General features: G+C 36.0%; 1 protein-coding gene across 4 annotated transcripts in view; it reads left to right on the top strand.

Annotated features, from left to right (window-relative positions):
• The window catches only part of BTBD10 (BTB domain containing 10), a 65588-nt gene that overhangs the window by 46085 nt on the left and 1188 nt on the right, over positions 1-18315 (top strand). For all 4 annotated transcript variants that reach the window (XM_058546020.1, XM_058546018.1, XM_058546019.1 and 1 more), the window contains 5 exons: positions 665-950; positions 3439-3541; positions 5057-5177; positions 14058-14255; positions 16786-16896. In XM_058546020.1, the coding sequence (XP_058402003.1) occupies positions 665-950; positions 3439-3541; positions 5057-5177; positions 14058-14255; positions 16786-16896 (819 nt within the window). The remainder of the gene's footprint in view (positions 1-664; positions 951-3438; positions 3542-5056; positions 5178-14057; positions 14256-16785; positions 16897-18315) is intronic.

Here is an 18315-nt window from a genome sequence, read left to right as displayed (position 1 = left end):
TTGTTAATCTTTTACTGACTTTCAGTGCTCATTTATTTGGCTTGTAAGGAGATTCTATTCCTGGAGCCAGCCCGGTGGCATAGTGGTTAAGTTCACCTGCTCCGCTTTGGCAGCCCGGGGTTCACAGGTTCGGATCCCGAGCGTGGACCTACACGCCGCTCATCAGGCCATGCTGTGGGTGGCGTCCCACATACAAAATAGAGGAGGATTGGCACAGATATTAGCTCGGTGACAATCTTCCTCAAGCAAAAAGGGGAAGATTGGCAATGAATGTTAGCTCAGGGCCAATCATCCTCACAAAAAAAAAAAAAAAAAAGAAAAGGATATTATTCTGTTCCTTGGATTTCTATATACTTTTAAGTAGAATAATAACATAAAATTTACCTTAATTTTGGTATTAGTCTGGGTCAACATTAGTCAGCTATACATCTTTTTAAAAGTCTACAAAGATGAATTATTTTAGAAAACATTTTGATGTTTTAGGTTTTATTCCTGGGAAATAAATTAATATTTATGGAATTCTGTGAAATTGTTATTTGAAGTCAAAAAGCAGAAATACTGTGATTTAAAACAACTTTTCTAAATCAGAATTTTAAAAAGATGTATTTGGTTCTTGAATTTTTAGAAGAAATTTGCATAACTTTGTTTAACATCTTTATTTTAGAACGAGAAAAAGATCACAGTTCCTCTCGTCCAAGCAGCCCTCGTCCTCAAAAAGCATCTCCAAATAGTTCCAGTAGCAGTGCTGGGAACAGCAGCAGAAACAGTAGTCAGTCAAGTTCAGATGGTAGCTGTAAAGCATCTGGGGAGATGGTGTTTGTGTATGAAAATGCAAAAGAAGGAGCTCGGAATGTAAGAACGTCAGAACGAGTGACACTAATAGTGGATAACACTAGATTTGTCGTAGACCCATCTATTTTTACTGCACAGCCAAATACAATGTTGGGCAGGTTTGTATTATTGCAGTTCTTTATATTACTAATTATAAAGCACTTTCACATTATTTTATTTTTTTCATTTAAATTTTATAACAATTCTCTGTTGGAATGTAGTGTTCCTGTTTTACAGATGAAATAACTGAGATTTGGAGGTTAAATAACTTGTTCAAGTTAATACAACTAGAAAGTAGTGGGGCCATATCTTGAACTTGGTTTTATTTCTAACGATCTTTGCTGTATTGGTAGGAGTAGCAAATATATTAGTTAATGAAGACTGGATACTAAAAGATCTCTACAGGTTGTTACCATAGATTATATCTAACAAGGTAAATTTAACAGTGATAATACATTTCCTTTACTTGGGGCTCCGAAATTCAACCACAAATACAGCAGGTATCAGTATTGTTTAAAGAAAAAAAAACCTAACAGTTTGATTAGCTGAAAAGTTATCATGAATTGTCAGTTTGATATAGATACTTAAAAAAAAGAGTGTTATTAACAAGTAGTTAGGACAATGAAGGAGAGATAATAGTCATCTTCTAATCTTTGCTGATCTAGAGTAATAGATTAATGTAAAGTTTGTAGTTTTTGGAACTGCAATCTAAAAATGATATACACAGCGTGGACTTGATTTTTCAGTGTGTCCAAAACTAGGATCAAATACCTTTTAATTACTTGTAAAATTAGTGTCTTTTTAATTGTAAAATTAGTATCTTTTTCTGTTTACTCTATAAAATGAAGGGGCATATAAATGAAATAGAAGTTTCCATGAGGTAAAAAACTTGTGGCTTTTTTCTGGGTTGCATATGAGTAACTATTTGGGATGCCTTTGTGTGTGAGTGATTTGTCGGTGTCCCTAAATACAGAATAAATGCTAGCATATGACACTGTATACATTTTGAGTAGATAAATGTTTTCTTTTAACATTGGCACTAGACTTTACTTATATCTGTGAGGAAAAAAATACTTAAACTATAGGCTTTAATGTATTTTTAGTAGCATAGGGGAAGATTATTGATGGAAGCTGTTAGGAGGATGACTTGACACTGTTAATACTTTATATTTTTACCTAAACTTTAAAGAAACAGTTAAAAAGTAGATGCTTGATATTTTGCTTCAGCTGTTTTCTTTAAAAAACAAAACAAAACCCAAAGATTTTTTTTGTGTGTGTGTGTCCGTATTGATCTGAAAAGTATAGCTTTCTCCTTTTGTAAAAAGTTCAAGTATTTGAGAAAATTGCATGACATTTGATTCCTGAAAGGCTGTCTTTTTTTTTCATCAGTGAAGGCTTCTTTTCATGTCAATTGACTAAAGCATATCTTTGGGGATGAAAATTAATATTCATGGGAACTGTAAAAAGCAGTTATCATTCTTTTGGTAACTTTGAAATAAAAAGCTTTGTTCTTTATAGTTTTCTGTGTTATAACAAAAGGGAAAACCATTTAAATTGGGAAATTGAGCAGAATACTTACATCAGCCATGTTTACTTTAGGAATGGTGGTGTCATTGAATTCAGAGGTTCAATTTCCTTAAATCACAATTTAAAAATTTTCTTGGGAGTAGTAACATTAAACTTTTCATTTTGAAGGACGTATTTTGCAAATTGCCTCTTTTCTTAAATAGTTACTGTTAAAGGGCCAACAACATGACTTGAAAAAACATAAATCCATTTGTATTTTCCTTATGTAAAAATAAATATTTATGGGCCCGGCCTGGTGGCATAGCGGTTAAGTTCATGTGCTCCGCTTTGGCGACCCGGGGTACATAGGTTCAGATCTTGGGCGTGGACTGATGCACTGCTTATCAAGCCATGCTGTGGTGGCGTCCCATATAAAGTAGAGGAAGATGGGCATGCGTGTTAGCCCAGGGCTAATCTTCCTCAACAAAAAGAGGAGGATTGGCAACAGATGTTAGCTCAGGGCTAATCTTCCTCAACAACAACAACAAAAAAATTTACTACTTTTTCTCACTTATTTAAACTTTTCATTCTCCTCTTGATTTCTTCATTCCTCTCTACTCCAGTATTTGCTTGTTTTTCACTTCTAGATGCAAGTGTAAGAATTTTGAGCAAGATTTCTTATATTTATAGTTAATGAAGACAGCAGTTTTAAGGAAAAGGTACAGATAACATGGTTTCCCTTTTCCTTTTTTTTTTCTTTCTCGTAAGATTAGTATAAAAATCACCTTTTACCTAGATTGGTTGATTTTTTTTTTTCCCCCACCTGAGGAGAAGGGGTTGGAACGTTCTTTAGCTTCTGAATTTTATCACTTGGTTTTGTTTACTTATAGAGGATCTGTGCTACTGTTTCCTCTCATCAAAAAGGAGATATTTTTTATATTCCTTCATTTATTACATTTGCCAGAATAAATTTCTGATAAAAATTCTTAAACTAATTTAATGCTTAAATTATAATTCCTTTTTACTTTTGTACATGAAATCAGTTTCCCCTTTTGAAGGAAGTATCCTATTGATATACTTCTCAATTATTTGCTATCACAGGATGTTTGGATCTGGCAGAGAACATAACTTTACACGTCCTAATGAGAAGGGAGAGTATGAAGTGGCAGAGGGAATTGGCTCCACTGTGTTTCGAGCTATTCTGGTAAGTTCTTGTTTCTTATGTATATTGACTTAATCATCTGACCCCTTCTTGGTAGATACTTGAATTGCAAGCAGAGTTCTACTTGGATATCTCTATGGAGGTATGCAGGATATTATTTCTTTTAAAATACCATTTAATTCATCTTTATTTTAGTACATAAAGATAATATGATATAGATAAGTGAATTTATGACTTTTGGGAAGATAGGATAGGGAATGCTTCATCTCTTAGGTCTGCATAGGCAATTCTCTCAAGGGTTTACTGATAACATTTCTGGAGTCATATTACTACTCCCTTCTTAATTCTCTTAAATATAATAAGTTGATCATTTTTTGCTACCTGGGAATGTGGCTACCTATTGTACATAACCAGCAAATATGGACCTTTCTGAACATCTGAAAGTGACCTCTAAAATATATTTGTTAGCATCTTTGTTTTAGACCATAAATTTTGAAGTTTTAACCTTTGATTTTGAGGAATATTCGAATTAGTAGTATAGCATCCCTACTTGTAATTTCAAATTAGTGATAAAGATTTGATTTACAGTGTGTGACAGTTTATGCCACAGTCTGAAAATATGGTTTCCTCAAATAGTTTTGGGGGAAGAGAGGAGGGAGGATCCTGAGGTACGGGACAGAAAACGTAGCTGATCTTGATTAGGTTGTTAGTACTCGGACAAGTACCAGATGTTGTTCTGCTTCCGTTGATGCAGCAGCTTTAGAAATTGTGTTACTGTAGTTCTGAACCTCAAGAAATGAGGCAGCTCTTAATTTTTTGTGAAGTGCTTTTTTTCAGCTGCCCATACTTTCATTTGACCTCTAATGGAGTTGACAAGTAAGAAAAGTTTTTATGACTCAGCTGTGGAGTAACTTATTTTTAATTCTGGGACCAGCCCTTAACAACATTTTAAGTAGATTTTGGAAATAATTACTAATGATTGTAGTGATATGGGAAATACCAAAGGATAGTATTTGGAGGAAGAATATCTAATTGTGCATTCTGTTTTACATATTTTAGTACTTGGATATGACCTTACAGTTCTTTACTAAAAATAATAAATTTTGCTCAATTCTCTAGGTAATATTTAAGGTAACTTAAAATATATCATTCACCTTCCTTTTTAAAAAATTTTAAAAATTTATGGTAGTTATATAGAAAAATAACTTTTAGGGGAGAAAATACATATGAATTAGTATGATGTAGTAGAGAGAAGAGATGCATAATTAATGGGAAGACCTGGGTTCTAATCTTACCTCTGCCGTTAAATAGTTCTGTGACTGCATGAGTCAGTGACACCCCCCTACTCCTCCCATTTGGCCCTAAGTTTTTCTTATTGGTAAAATGAAAAAGTGGTTCATTTTAGGTCTGAGGTCCTAGCTAACTTTAAAATTCCACAAATCAGAAATCTCAGAGCTCTGGTACTTTAGAAAATGCTACTAGCCCAACCTTAATAATAAGTTTTGGCTACCTCATGCTCCAGATGTTTTATGCATTCTTACCTTTTTTTTTTTTTAGGATTACTATAAAACAGGAATAATCCGTTGTCCTGATGGCATATCTATTCCAGAACTGAGAGAAGCATGTGACTATCTTTGTATCTCTTTTGAATATAGTACTATTAAATGTAGAGATCTCAGTAAGTATAATGTTTTGCGTGTGGGTGGTTTGTAGAGTTACAATATACCGGAATGAAAAGCCCAAAATAGTGCTATTTATCTACACTTCGAATATTTATTTAATTGAATTGTAAAGCATTCTAGTACCATGAAGATTATTTTGGGAAGTCTACAGATATCTTTATAAGTTCCTTCTGCAATTTTCCAAAACTTTTTTTCAACTCTAATAATTTATTTTTTTGATAGACTCTCCCAAATTTCCTCCTCGACTATTTCCTTTATCGTTTGTTGCCAATCTTTATCTCCCAGCTTGGGAGTGTGGTCAAGTGTGGTGTTTGGCTTCACTCCTAAGATCACATCAACCAAAAATTTATAATTTTTTATAGTTACCATGTAAGATAATATCCTAAGCCACTATGGAAGATACAAATAATTCTCAAAAACAATATTTGTCCTTAAATTGAATACCTAGCCCTCATTTATACAAATGGTTAAGTGACTTCATCTAAGAACTTCAAACATAATCTCAGAGCAAGGTCTAGAACTTTGGAGTCCTAACTCTTTGATTGGTATTTTCCTCCCACCACCTCCCCAGCACCCCTCCCTTTCGCTTATGCCATGCCTAAGAAAGAAAGGTGATTATACACAGAAAAGTCAAAATATTATATGAGCATTATCAAATGTTTGCTTGGATATTAAATGGTTGGAGAAATTGAGAAGAAGGAGAGATCATTGTGGGCTAGAGGGTTTGAGGAAGAGTTCAGAGGAGATGGGTAATAAAGAACGAATAGGAGGGATCGGCCCAGTGGCTCAGCAGTTAAATGCATGCACTCCGCCTTGGCGGGCGGGGGTTTGCCGGTTCCGATCCCCGGTGCGCACCAACACACCACTTGTTAAGCCATGCTGTGGCGGCCTCCCACATAAAGTAGAGGAAGATGGGCACGGATGTTAGCCCAGGGCCTGTCTTCCTCAGCAAAAAGAGGAGGATTGGTACCGGATGTTAGCTCAGAGCTCATCTTTCTCACAGAAAAAAAAAAGAAGAACGAATAGGAATGATTTAGAAAGAGTAGAGTGGGTAGGTCATTCTAAGAGCTGATATTTTTAGAGTAAAGATGCCAAAGATATACTTTGGAAATAACTGTTGGAACAGAGACTTTATATCAGGACCAGAAGGACACAGGAATAAATAGGTGGGCCAGATTATGGAAGGTCTTGAGTCCAAACTAATGTTCTTACATTTTATCCCATATACAGTGGGAAGCCATTTTAAAAGTTTCCCACACGTGGTTATAGCCTCGTGTTGGTTCCAGACATATGGTTATCTTTACTTCATTACCTAAACTCCACACCAGCTTGGCAAAGTGCTGTCGTACCTTTTCAAAGATTGGTGTGTTAGAAACTGTGAATGGGAAATTTTATTTAAATTTTTAAGGCACCTACTGTATACTTAAATATAACTGTTCTTCTTCACGCTCCATAATGATCTAACTCTTTGAAAAAGAGTGGCCTTATTGTCTGTTCCTCAGTACCATTTTATTTTTGCCATTCTTTAAAGCCTCTATAAAAATATCAATAGATGGGGTGCCGGCCCGGTGGCGCAAGCGGTTAAGTGCGTGCGTTCCGCTACGGCGACCTGGGGTTTGCTGGTTTGGATCCCAGGCATGCACCAATGCACTGCTTGGCAAAGCCATGCTGTGGCGGCGTCCCATATAAAGTAGAGGAAGATGGGCATGGATGTTAGCCCAGGGCCAGTCTTCCTCAGCAAAAAGAGAGGAGGATTGGCAGATGTTAGCTCAGGGCTGATCTTCCTCACAAAAAAAAAAAAAAGAAAATCAATAGATAGGACAAAGAAGTGGATGGTCCACCTCTGAGTCCATTTCTCTATAAGTGATATTTAAAAGTTTAAAGTCAAATAGTTGGACAGCTAGGGCATACAACTGTAAACTTGAACAAAGTTGTTGTTTCCTCACCTCTTAAAAAAATGTTTCTAATTGAGCATTAATTATTAAACATGAACATTAATTATTCTAATTATAGATCCTTGACTTCAAGTTTTATTTTTTTTTATTCATGGGACCATTTTAATTTAACTCCGTATAATTAGATGTGGAATTTTGGTGACTGTCTTAAAAAACACTAGATTTTTTTATAGATGGTATGGATTTCCGTTCTGTAATCCTTTGGACTTAGTTACCTTCTCATCACTCTTAAGTATCATTTATTTGTTATGGAATTAAAAGTAAGAATCTTTATGTAAAATATGTGTAATATGGTTTTCGTAGACTTTTGGCTTTTAAATAATACTTGTAATTGTTTCTAGATTACTTGTAATATGTGTTACTAAAAATTTAGAGATTCTCATAGACTTCATTAAAACAAAACTATATAGAATTTGAAGAGAGAGAAATGGTCTTGTAAAAATATAAAAGGATACTATAGGTATAGACTTGAGTTCAAAAATAATTTTTTTCTGCAAATATGTACCTTTACTGAATATTGAAATGGTACTTTACACTAAAATATCTAAGTTTGTCTCTTAACTTAAAAAGAAATTGTATGAGCACTAAATGTTTGTTGAATAGACAGAGTCCTGGGTTTCTTAGCCAAGTTACTTAAAACCTTGTTTCTTAGTTACCTCATGTTTAAAATGGAGACAATATTATTACTTATTTCATAGGATTGTTGTGAAGATTACATAAACAGTGCTTGACGCATAGTGTTAAATAAGGGTTTGCTTTAAAATAAAAGGTAGCGAAATTAGGAAATAAAGGTAAATTAAATGAAAAAATATTAAAGGATCGTATTGTACATGCTATTTGATAATATTTCCACATGGAAATATATTGTGAATAACTATATTCTTTAATAACAACTCGTTTAATCGTTACATAGTAATATCAGTCATTTTCGGCATTTTTATTGAGCGCTCACTTTGTACCAAATATTAGATATATAAAAGGCAACAAAAAAAGACGAAGTCCCTGCTCTCATTATGCTTGCAGTATAGTGGGAAAGACAGACAAGTTAATTATATTACGGTGTTAGAGGAAGCATAAGGTGCTAAATGAGCATATAGGAACTGTACTGAACTCAGGGATGGGGGCTTGAGGAAGCTTTCTGGGGGAAAGGGAAGAGGAAGTTGTTCCAAGCAGAAGGAATGGTATGTTCGGAGGCAAGAAGATTAGTACAGGGAGGAACTGACTTCTCAATCTTCTGTACTAGAACTTAAACATATACTGAAGGAAATCTATGGTAAATAGTAGCTCCCCAGCCAGACTATAAATTTCTTCAGTGTCTACATTCTCTTCCCAGGTAAGCACTGTAATCCAGAAGAAGTTTTGATAACCAGGATTGAACTCAGGAATGAAGGCGTAGGGCTAAAAGAAATGAAAATACAGTGTCTTTAGGTGAAAGTGGTATGGAAAATGAAATTTAAAGTTTGAGTAAAGCACCAATTCAGAAGGCCTGGGAAGTAAGGCACCATCCATGTAGGAGACAATGGGACTGCAATCAAAGACCAAAAAAATGAAGTTATATCTAAGCCTGTTGAGAAAGGGAGATCAGGGGCAGATCCTGCCTGTGGAGTCACTGAAACAGGGACACTGAAACGGTAGAGACACACGTGTTCTCTCGCTCTTGCTCTTGATCTTGCTGTTTTTCAGTTTGTAGCATTAAACCAGTTTGAACTTGAGGACAGGGACTATATCTTTTCAACTGTCTGTCCATAGTGCCTGGCATGTAGTAAGAAATCAATAAACATTTGTTGAATGAATAAATTATTTTATTCCCTCATGTATTTTTTAAGACCCTATTCCACTTGTTGTCTTCTCTCATATCATTAGCCTTTTTCTCTCTCTTTTTTTTTTTTGTCGAGGAAGACTTGCCCTGAGCTAACATCTATGCCAGTCTGCCTCTATTTTTTAGTATGTGGGCCACCAGCATGGCATGACTGCTAAGAGAGCAGTGTAGGTCCGCGCCCGGGAAACAAACCTGGGCCACCAAAGTGGAGTGCATGGAACTTAACCACTAGGCCACCAGGGCTGGCCCTCTTTTTCTTTTCATATAGAGTAATCCTCAGGCTCAAATGTACTCACATCTGACCTATGTCTATTCTAGACATTCAAAAATTATCATTTAAAAAACTTTGAGCTTTTCATTGGAATTCTTTGAACTTAATTTTTTAGAAGAATAAACATGTTTACTATACTGACTCCTGCTCCAACTGTTGTCTTTCCATTTATTCAGTTTTCTTTTATGTCTTTTTAAACTTTTGCTCTAGTCTGTTTAAGTTTATTCTTTGCTATTTTGTATTTTTTGTTGTAGTTGTATGTAGAATTTTCTAACTGCTAACATATAAGAAATTATTGAATTTTGTACATTTATATTTAGCCACCCAACAGAACTCTGTTTATTTCTCATGGTTTTTCAGTTGGTTCTCATATATTCTTGGTAGATACTTGACCTTGTTATAAATAATACTTTTTAATATCTTTTTTGTCTTATTGAATTGGCTAGAATAATGTTAAATTTAGTGGTAATTCTGGCATCCTTGTCTTTAAAGGTATTTCCTTTAGGTTTCCCTGTTAAGTCACCCATTTCTTCTTGACTCTCTTTTCCTTTTGCTCTTTGACATCCTTCTTTTAGGTCTTCTGCTTCTCATTCTCTCACTTGCTCCCTGATCCTTTATCTGCTGAATGTGGTCCTTCCCTACTGTTCTGTCTTTAGCTACCTTCTCTCTCACAGAATCTATACACTTATTCTGAGTGATGCCATTTGTCACTGTGGCTTCACATATTACCTGTACACTGTGGATTTCTAAGTCTTTATCTCTAATTCCTAAGTACCAGCTATGCATTTCTAGTTTACTATTTAATGTGTAATTTGTTTTTTTTTTCCTTCTTAATCAGGCTTATCATGAGTTCCATGCATGTAGTATATATAGTGATGAACAAGACAGACATCGTCCCTGCCTTTATGGAGTTTATAGTCTAGTGGGGAAGACAGGCATTCAACAAGTAGTGAAAAGCTGTGAAAAATGCAGTGAAGAAATGAGATGCTATGAGAAGTGTAGGGTAAAAGGGGCTGTGGAGAATCATTATCTGAGTTAGTGACATTAAAGCTGAGAGCAAAGAGGGAAAGAAGCTAACTATACCGGGCAGCAGAAAAGGGTTTTGCAGAGGCTGTGAACTTGGAAGGAATGTGACATGCTCAGGGAACTGAAAGAAAGGAAGTGTGATTAGAGCAGAGGGGCGGAATGCAAGTGGTGAGAAATAAGGCTCGAGAAGTAGAGAGAAAACAAAATTTATTAACTGAATAAGTATTTAATGACTGTCCACTCTGTACCAAGCACTGTTCTAAGTTCTGGGGATGCAGAATGGACAAACCAAGCAAAACGTCCTGTTCTAATGGAACTTACACTCTTTTGGGGAAGACAGACAAGGTAAACAAACAACATGTAAACAAAAAACATGTGGTATATTAGATAGTGATAAGTGCTGAGGAGGGGGAAAAAGTAAGGAAGGGGCATAGAGTAGACAGAGAAGCCTTCATTGGAGAAGAAAATTTAAGTAAAATCCAAGCAGAGGGTGACAGTAAGTGCAGGTTTTGAAGCAGCCTGCCTGGCATGTTTGAGAGCAGCAAAGAGACTAGTATAGTTTGAGTGGAGTGAGAGTGTCACTAGTAGGAGATGACGTCATGTAGAGCCTTTATCTTTTGGCATTTACTTTGAGTGACTGAGATGGGAAGCCATTGGAGGTTTAAACAGAGAGGTGATATGGTCTGTAAGGCTGCCACATTTTACCATTTCATGAGCACCATTCGCACAGAATTCACTGTAGAGTTGTGCAGTGCTATAGTCCTGATCTGACTTATGCTTTAAAAGAATCACTCCTGGCTGTTGTGTTGGGAATGGACTGGAAGGGGAATTAAGGCAGAAGCAAAGAGATAGTTAGGAAACTTACTTTTGTTGCCATAATTCAAGTAAGAGATGGTAGTGGCTTAAATCAGGGTGGAAGCAATGAGAAGTGATCAGACTCTGGATATATTGGATGGTAGAGTTGTCAGGATTTGCTTGTTAATTGAATATGGGGAAGAGAGAAGAGGGCTTTAATTAACTGGAAGTATGGAGTTGCCGTTATTTGAGATAGGGAGACTTCATGGGCAGCAGAAATTTAGAAGCTTGATTTTGCACATGTTAAGTTTGGAATACCTATTAGACATTCAAGTGGAAATCTTGAGTGGGCCTTTGGGTATACATCTCTAAAGTTCAAGAGAGAAATGTGGGCTAGATATTTATATGTGGGAGTCATCAATATATGGATAGTATTTAAAGAAAATATTTTCTCTAAGGACTGTGTGCACTGATCTATAACTCCCTTTTTCACGTAACAGGGCTTTATGGACCAAGCTGAAGATTTGGGACTTTTATTCTAAGGATAGTACAAGCCATGAAAGGTTTAAACTAGAGGACAGGCATAATTAGATATGGCTGCCATGGGGAAAATGAATTACAGAGGGGCAAAAGCAAATGTTGAGGGAATGTAGTTAGAGGGTTTTACAGTAGTTTGGGCGAGAGTTAATGATGACTTGGACTATGGTAGGGGCAGCGGGGATAGAATGTATTCTGATTAACTATTGCTATGTAACAAACCATTCCAAACTTAGTAGCATAAAGTATAAACGTTTTTATTCTGTGGGTCAAGAATTCAGACAGGGTACGACTGAGGTGGCTTATGTCTGCTTCACAATATCTGAGGCCTTATCTTGTGAAGAATTGAAGGGCTGAGGTGACTCAAAAGGCTGGAGGCTTCTTCACTCACATGTCTGCTGCCTGGGATGACTGGGCATGACTCAAAGGCTGGGTTCAGCTAAGACGGTCAAACAGAGTACCTATATGTGGCCTCGTCATGTGGCTTGGATTTCTCAAGGCTAGAGACTGGGTTTAGAGAGGAAGCATTTGGAGGGTGAGTGTTCCTGAGACCAAGGCAAAACCGCAAGTCATGCACCGTCACCTCTGCCATGCTCCCCTGGTTATAAGCAATCAGTGTGACCAGCCTAGATTAAAGGGGAGGGGGATTAGACCCCACCTCTTGGGAGGAGATGTCAAGGTCACATTGCAGAAAAGCATGTGGCATAAGAGATTTTGCAACTGTCTTTGGAAAATAGCATCTTCCAGAGAAGGAAATGATGCAATTCAAGATGTGTTTAAGAGGTGGACCTGATAGGGGTTGGGGAATGATTGAATTAAGAGATGAAAGAGGAGTCAAGGATTCATTCATTTATTCTACAAATATTTAAGTGCCTGTCGTATGCCCAGCACTTTTCTGAGATGATTCTGAGAACTTGAGTGGATGGTGATGCCATTTACTGATGTGGAAAACACATGATTTTAAGTTCAATTTTGGATATATTGAGTTAGAGGTGCCTGTGAGGTGGCATTCAAGTGGAAATTTCCAGAAGGCAGTTGAATATAATGCATCTAGAATATAGAAGGCAGAATTAGTAGAATAAATTTGGCAATTGTCAGCATAGGGTGAGAGAAGAAAAGAACTTAAAATTGTCCTGAGAAATATCCGTATTTAATGAACAGCTAGAAGAGAAAGAGTTGGCAAAGGTGACTGAAGAAAAACAGCCAGAGAAGAGAAGGAAAACCAGGGATAATAGCATCAGAGATTCTTAGGAATGAGAGTGTTTTAAGGAGGGAGTGGTCCCTGTAAGAGATTCAACTGAGAGGTCAAATAGATTGGGGTCAAAGATGTCCATTGTCTTTAATAATCTAAAGTTCATTTGTAGACCATAGCGAGAACAGTTTTGAGGAGTAGTGAGTGCAGAAGCCAGATTGGAATTGGTTCAGAAGTTAGGAGAAAGAGAATATGTTGATACATCTAGGAGCTTGGCTATAAAGGGAATTAAAAAAAAAATCATAATGGGAAGTAGCCAGCCTAGAGAGAGACATGACTAAATAATAATATAGATTGTTAATTCTTTAATCAATCATTTATTAGTAATTATATTTTATTAGTAGTTATTATATAGTTAGACAACATGTTGTAGAGGGAAAAACACTTTCCCTTGGGAGACTATAAGATTTGAGTTCTAGTGTCCTTCTCTAACCCTCCCAGTAGTTCTTGAGATGGTAGAGCCTTAGGTAGGAGAAAAGACATTGCCATTGAAATAGAAATAAAAGATTAGGTCAATGCCGGTGAATTTATGGCTCTGTATTTGGGAAGTTGAAGTTGTTCATTAGTTCCATGCTTAAGGAGGGTGAAGTGAAGTGTATCTTTGACCCTTCTCAATTCTTGGGTTAGGTCTGCTATGTAATATCCACCATGCTTTATTTTGCTTGGCCTTTTGGCTTATCCCAAAGCCAGTTGACCCTATTCATCTCACCCCTCTTCCTACACTGAAATATTAATGCTGTTTGTGAATAATTTTCTGATAAAGAAAACATGTGGAAGATGGAATATGGGAGGTACTTTAGTTCATATGGATAATTTGAAAAATACCTTTAAGGTATACTTTAAGATACAATTGCATATATTGATGGAAGATGACATGATATAGTAAAAAAATACGCTGAGCTATGGATGGAGAGTCAAGATTTAATTCTGATTTTGCAAATTAGTTTTGTAACCTAAGGCAAATTACTTCATGATGTGTAAAATAAAGGAGCTTGTGTTAGATCCCTTTAATTGGCCCTTCTTGCTGTAAAATTCTACAGTTCCGTAACAACTCTTCCTAGGAAAAGTTTTGTTGACTAAAGAATAACCACTGTATTGTGTATAGGGTTCCAAAGTAGATGCTGAACTAATCTTACATGTTTTATTTGTTTGTTGCTTGTGCTCTTCTTTTACTCATCAGTCACCTAAAAAATCAGGGTATTTTTGTGGGTTTCATTTCAGGTGCTCTAATGCATGAGTTATCAAATGATGGTGCTCGTAGACAGTTTGAATTTTATCTGGAAGAAATGATCCTGCCTCTCATGGTAGCTAGTGCTCAGAGTGGGGAACGAGAATGCCACATAGTGGTGCTTACAGATGATGATGTGGTTGATTGGGATGAAGAGTATCCACCACAGATGGGAGAAGAGTACTCACAAAGTAAGTATTGTGGCATGTTTTCTCTCTCTTGAATCATCACACATTTTCTTTTTATCTCTTATAATGTTAATCTAAGGACAGTTTTTATAAAGAAAGTACATTGAACTCTTAACTACACCAGAAGTCAGCAAACTATGGCCTGTGGGCCAAATCTAGCCTATTGCCTGTTTTTATAAATAAAGTTTTATGTATTGTCTATGGCTGCTTTTGTGCTACAATGGCAGAATTGAGTAGTTGCAATGGAGAACGCATGGCTCGCAAGCCCAAAAGTATTTACTCTCTGGCCCTTTACAGAAAGTGTGCTCACCCTTGTCATGCACAAAAATAGTTTGCTCTTTGTTGAGTATTTGGATATTGATGGATTTTTTTTTTTGCATTTAGAGGCATTCTAGAAAGGTAGATCCTAGAATAGTAGATTATAAAAAATAAACTGGTTTTTTTTAGATGAATTTTTATTTGTATATAAAATGAGAAGCTTCAACTCATTGCTTTCGAGGGTGACTTGAAGTTCTAAGATGTTCTTTTTTTAATATCATATGTGTTCCTGAAGGATACAGTGACCCTTCAGAAAGCTTTGTGAAACTGTAGTTAGGTATTTCTGACCAAAACAACATATCTTGAGCAGCAGTGACCAACTTTTTTCTTACTGTACTTTCAAACTTCTTCTGATTAGAGCCTTTTGATTTTTCTTTTGTTATAAAATTTATCTTATATTGTTTTTCTTGATGAGTCCAAAGTAATATTTTTGATTTTATAGATTGAGAAGAAGATAGAGTTAAAAGAATGATTTGAGGAGCTAGGTAAAATAGCCCAGCATCTTGTTCTGTATGTACTCCAGTCTGACTCGGTAAGGATTAAGGTTTACGTAAAAAGTACAGAAATATAGAAAGTACCAAAACCCTTTAATCTCTGATTTTTCCATTTTACTTACACTTTTCTAAAAACAAAACAGAACAGACTCCAAGTGCTATTCTTTTTGACTTCTGAAGATTTTCAGAAGATTATTTTTACATAAGTTCTGGTAGCACTTTTTAGAATTTACAGTGAGATGTTTTCTTTGCATGATGTACTTAAATGAGTGTTGTGATTCTTTTGTGGACAGTTGTAGTAATAGGCATTTCTATTGCTATTTCCTCATTCCTAGGCTCTTTGTTGGCAATCATTTTCTATAATAATACATGGAATAAAAAGTTAAACAAAATACAGGAAAAATGAAAGGTTACCAAATCAAAAGAAATATACTAAATTATTTTCTGCTAAGAAAGAGGAATGAATAAACTTATAATATGTATTTTAGTTTTCAAAAGGTTTGACTCCAAGAGAGTAGAGCCAACCATAGAACACAGAAACAACATTATAGTGATAGGGAATTACAGTAGATCTGGCTTTTCCTTTTTAATTATTGAGCTTGCCATTTTAATGTTTTTCGGTTTGTTTTCTTTTTTCTTAACTTAAGCTTTGAAGATTAAAAGGACTGAAAACATTTTTACTTAATTTAGTCTTAAATATGTTTTATTTTGTGCCAAGATGTTTCAACCTAAAGAAGATTCATTTGAGGAGAAAGAGAGAGCCTCTTCAGCCTGATTTTCCTAAATGTGACATTATCACACCATCTATTCTGAGATGTCAAAAAATCTTTATCTTAAAATATCAGCAATCTTAAGGATGTAGTAATAATCACAAACTTATCCCATGAGTAGCATCTGTATACGTATTTTCCATTTATTGGCTCTTAAACCAGCATGTTTGGTTTGTGAGTGTATTTTTCTTTTTTTGAAAAAACCTTTGCAGTTCACCTTTTAAGGGAGATAACTCCACCTGAAAGAGAGAAGGCGAGGAAGGTCCATCAGTCTAACTCCCTGAAGTTCTCAGCACATTTGGAAGACTCAACATGTTGTCAGTGGAATGTCTGTCCTTTGCAAAGCCAGTTTGCTCTAAACAGACTAACCTAGGCAGAACATGCTCGAATCTGCCATTTTTAACATCAGTATTAAATGGGGCTGTTCGCCTGAATGAAAAACAGTTTGTGGGGAGGGTCTTTGCCTTTTTGGGGAATTATTAATAGTTGCTCAATCCATGAAATGTAAGATGTATCCATTTTGTACTCTCTGTCAAGGCAGTGTTTTTCCCTTGTAGATGAGGCCTTGTAGGCATTGTAGCAAAGTCCTTTACTTTGCCTGCTTGATAATGATGTAATATTGATATCTTCTTTTGGTTCTCTTATTTGAAGAAATTGGGCAGGTCCTATTTCAATAAGTCTGTGTATGATATATCTTTCAGAAGGAGATTCTTCCTATGGATTGGGTTACCAAATTGGTTATTAAAGCTTTTCTTGTTTCAACTTAAGTAGACATTTGCTTATACATTAACTGTACTGAATTGTCCTGTCCTGTTGGCTAGTCATCCTTTGGCATCACTGCATCCATTATTTGGGCTTTTAGGGTTGTCAGGCCCCTTTGATGATCAAGATAAATTTTTCATCTCCAAGTATTTTGATTTTAATAAAATATTTTTGTCTTTTTGTTTCCAGTTATTTATAGCACAAAATTATATAGATTTTTCAAGTACATTGAAAACAGAGATGTGGCCAAATCAGTTTTGAAGGAGCGGGGTCTTAAGAAGATTAGATTGGGAATAGAAGGTAAGACATTTTCATTATTTTCTATTAGTTTTCTTTTGAAAAAACAAGGCTAAAAATTTGGATCCCATTTAGAATATAGTTTGAATACTATATTCTAAAGATGTAATATGATTACACTTGTATTAGAGTGGTGATTCTGTGTAGAGGACAGATTGGAATATGATGAGATGGGAATTTTAGACTTTCTGATAGTCCAAGAGGAATCAAGGACAAGACAATAGAGATGGAGACCTTTCTGATCAAGTGCTGCTTTTCAGATGGTAATTGACTGAAAGCGTGAAATGAAGAGACATTCTATAGAAGGTCTTTAGCCCTGCTTGCCCCATGACTCCCTTACCTCAACCACATACACACATACCCCACGCATGGCTAAATATACTAGCTAGCAATGATACCTACGTACATCCCCTTATGCAATAATCATGAATTGAGTCCCTACTATGTGAGGCCTTTCTGTTTTTTTCTGATTCTAACTGTGATCTAACTATGGCCAAAATCCAGCCTATTGCTTATTTTTTATAAATAAAGTTTTATTGGAACACTGACATGCTCATTCATATATGTATTGTCTGTGGCTTATTTCACTTTACAATGGCATAGTTGAGTAGTTGTGATAGAAACATATGGCCGACAAGTCTGAAATATTTACTCTCGGGCCTTTTACAGAAAATGTTTGCCAGTCTGTGGTCTAAACTAGCAATTCTTGCTGGTAGGAAGGAGGGAAGGGACTTGTAATGGTGTCTAAGGAGATTACGTCTTTGGAGAAATTGCCTTACTGGTAAATGACTGAAAATTTTCCAAAACTAGGATTGTCCTTACTGGTTGTTACTTTTCAATGATTATGATCCAAGACAAGGAAGGTATAATTAATCAAGAAATGCTGCTTTGGAATTGCCAGTCTGAATGAACTGCTTGGTTGTTGGGAGTAGTAACATTAAAATGATATGGGGGCTTAAGATATTGGCTTTGCTGACCTGGGTGTAGAAGTACCTAGAACCAGTGAAGCTGGAGAGCTCTATAGCTCTTCGTCATTTAACAAGAAGTGGACAGAAAAAACCCAGAGCAATATGAAGCTGAGATTGAGGTTTAAGGAAAGTAGAATGCTAATGTGGCAGTAAATTGCAGGCCTTGAGGCCAGATAGTAAGATTAAGGATACACAGCTAGAGCCCAAGATGCACTAGATTACGCACCATTTTATTTGGGAGCCATCCCCTCCATGCTCTTAAAGAATGTTTTTCTGGTGGTTGGTGTATTGAGTAGCTGAGAGGATGGTGGAAGGTTTTGTGAATTACATGAGTAGGATTTCAGTTTCTGGCTGTTGAACTGATGACTGAGGGGGTGGAATATTGGTTTCCCTTCTTGGTTTTGTTTGTTCAGGAGTTTCAGCAGAAAAGCATTCTTCAGGCGAAATTGAGTGA

Source organism: Diceros bicornis, chromosome 7 (assembly GCF_020826845.1).
Source record: "Diceros bicornis minor isolate mBicDic1 chromosome 7, mDicBic1.mat.cur, whole genome shotgun sequence".
NCBI lineage: Eukaryota > Metazoa > Chordata > Mammalia > Perissodactyla > Rhinocerotidae > Diceros > Diceros bicornis.
The sequence above is the reverse complement of the archived record's forward strand: the minus strand, read 5'-3'. Positions and strand labels throughout refer to the sequence as shown.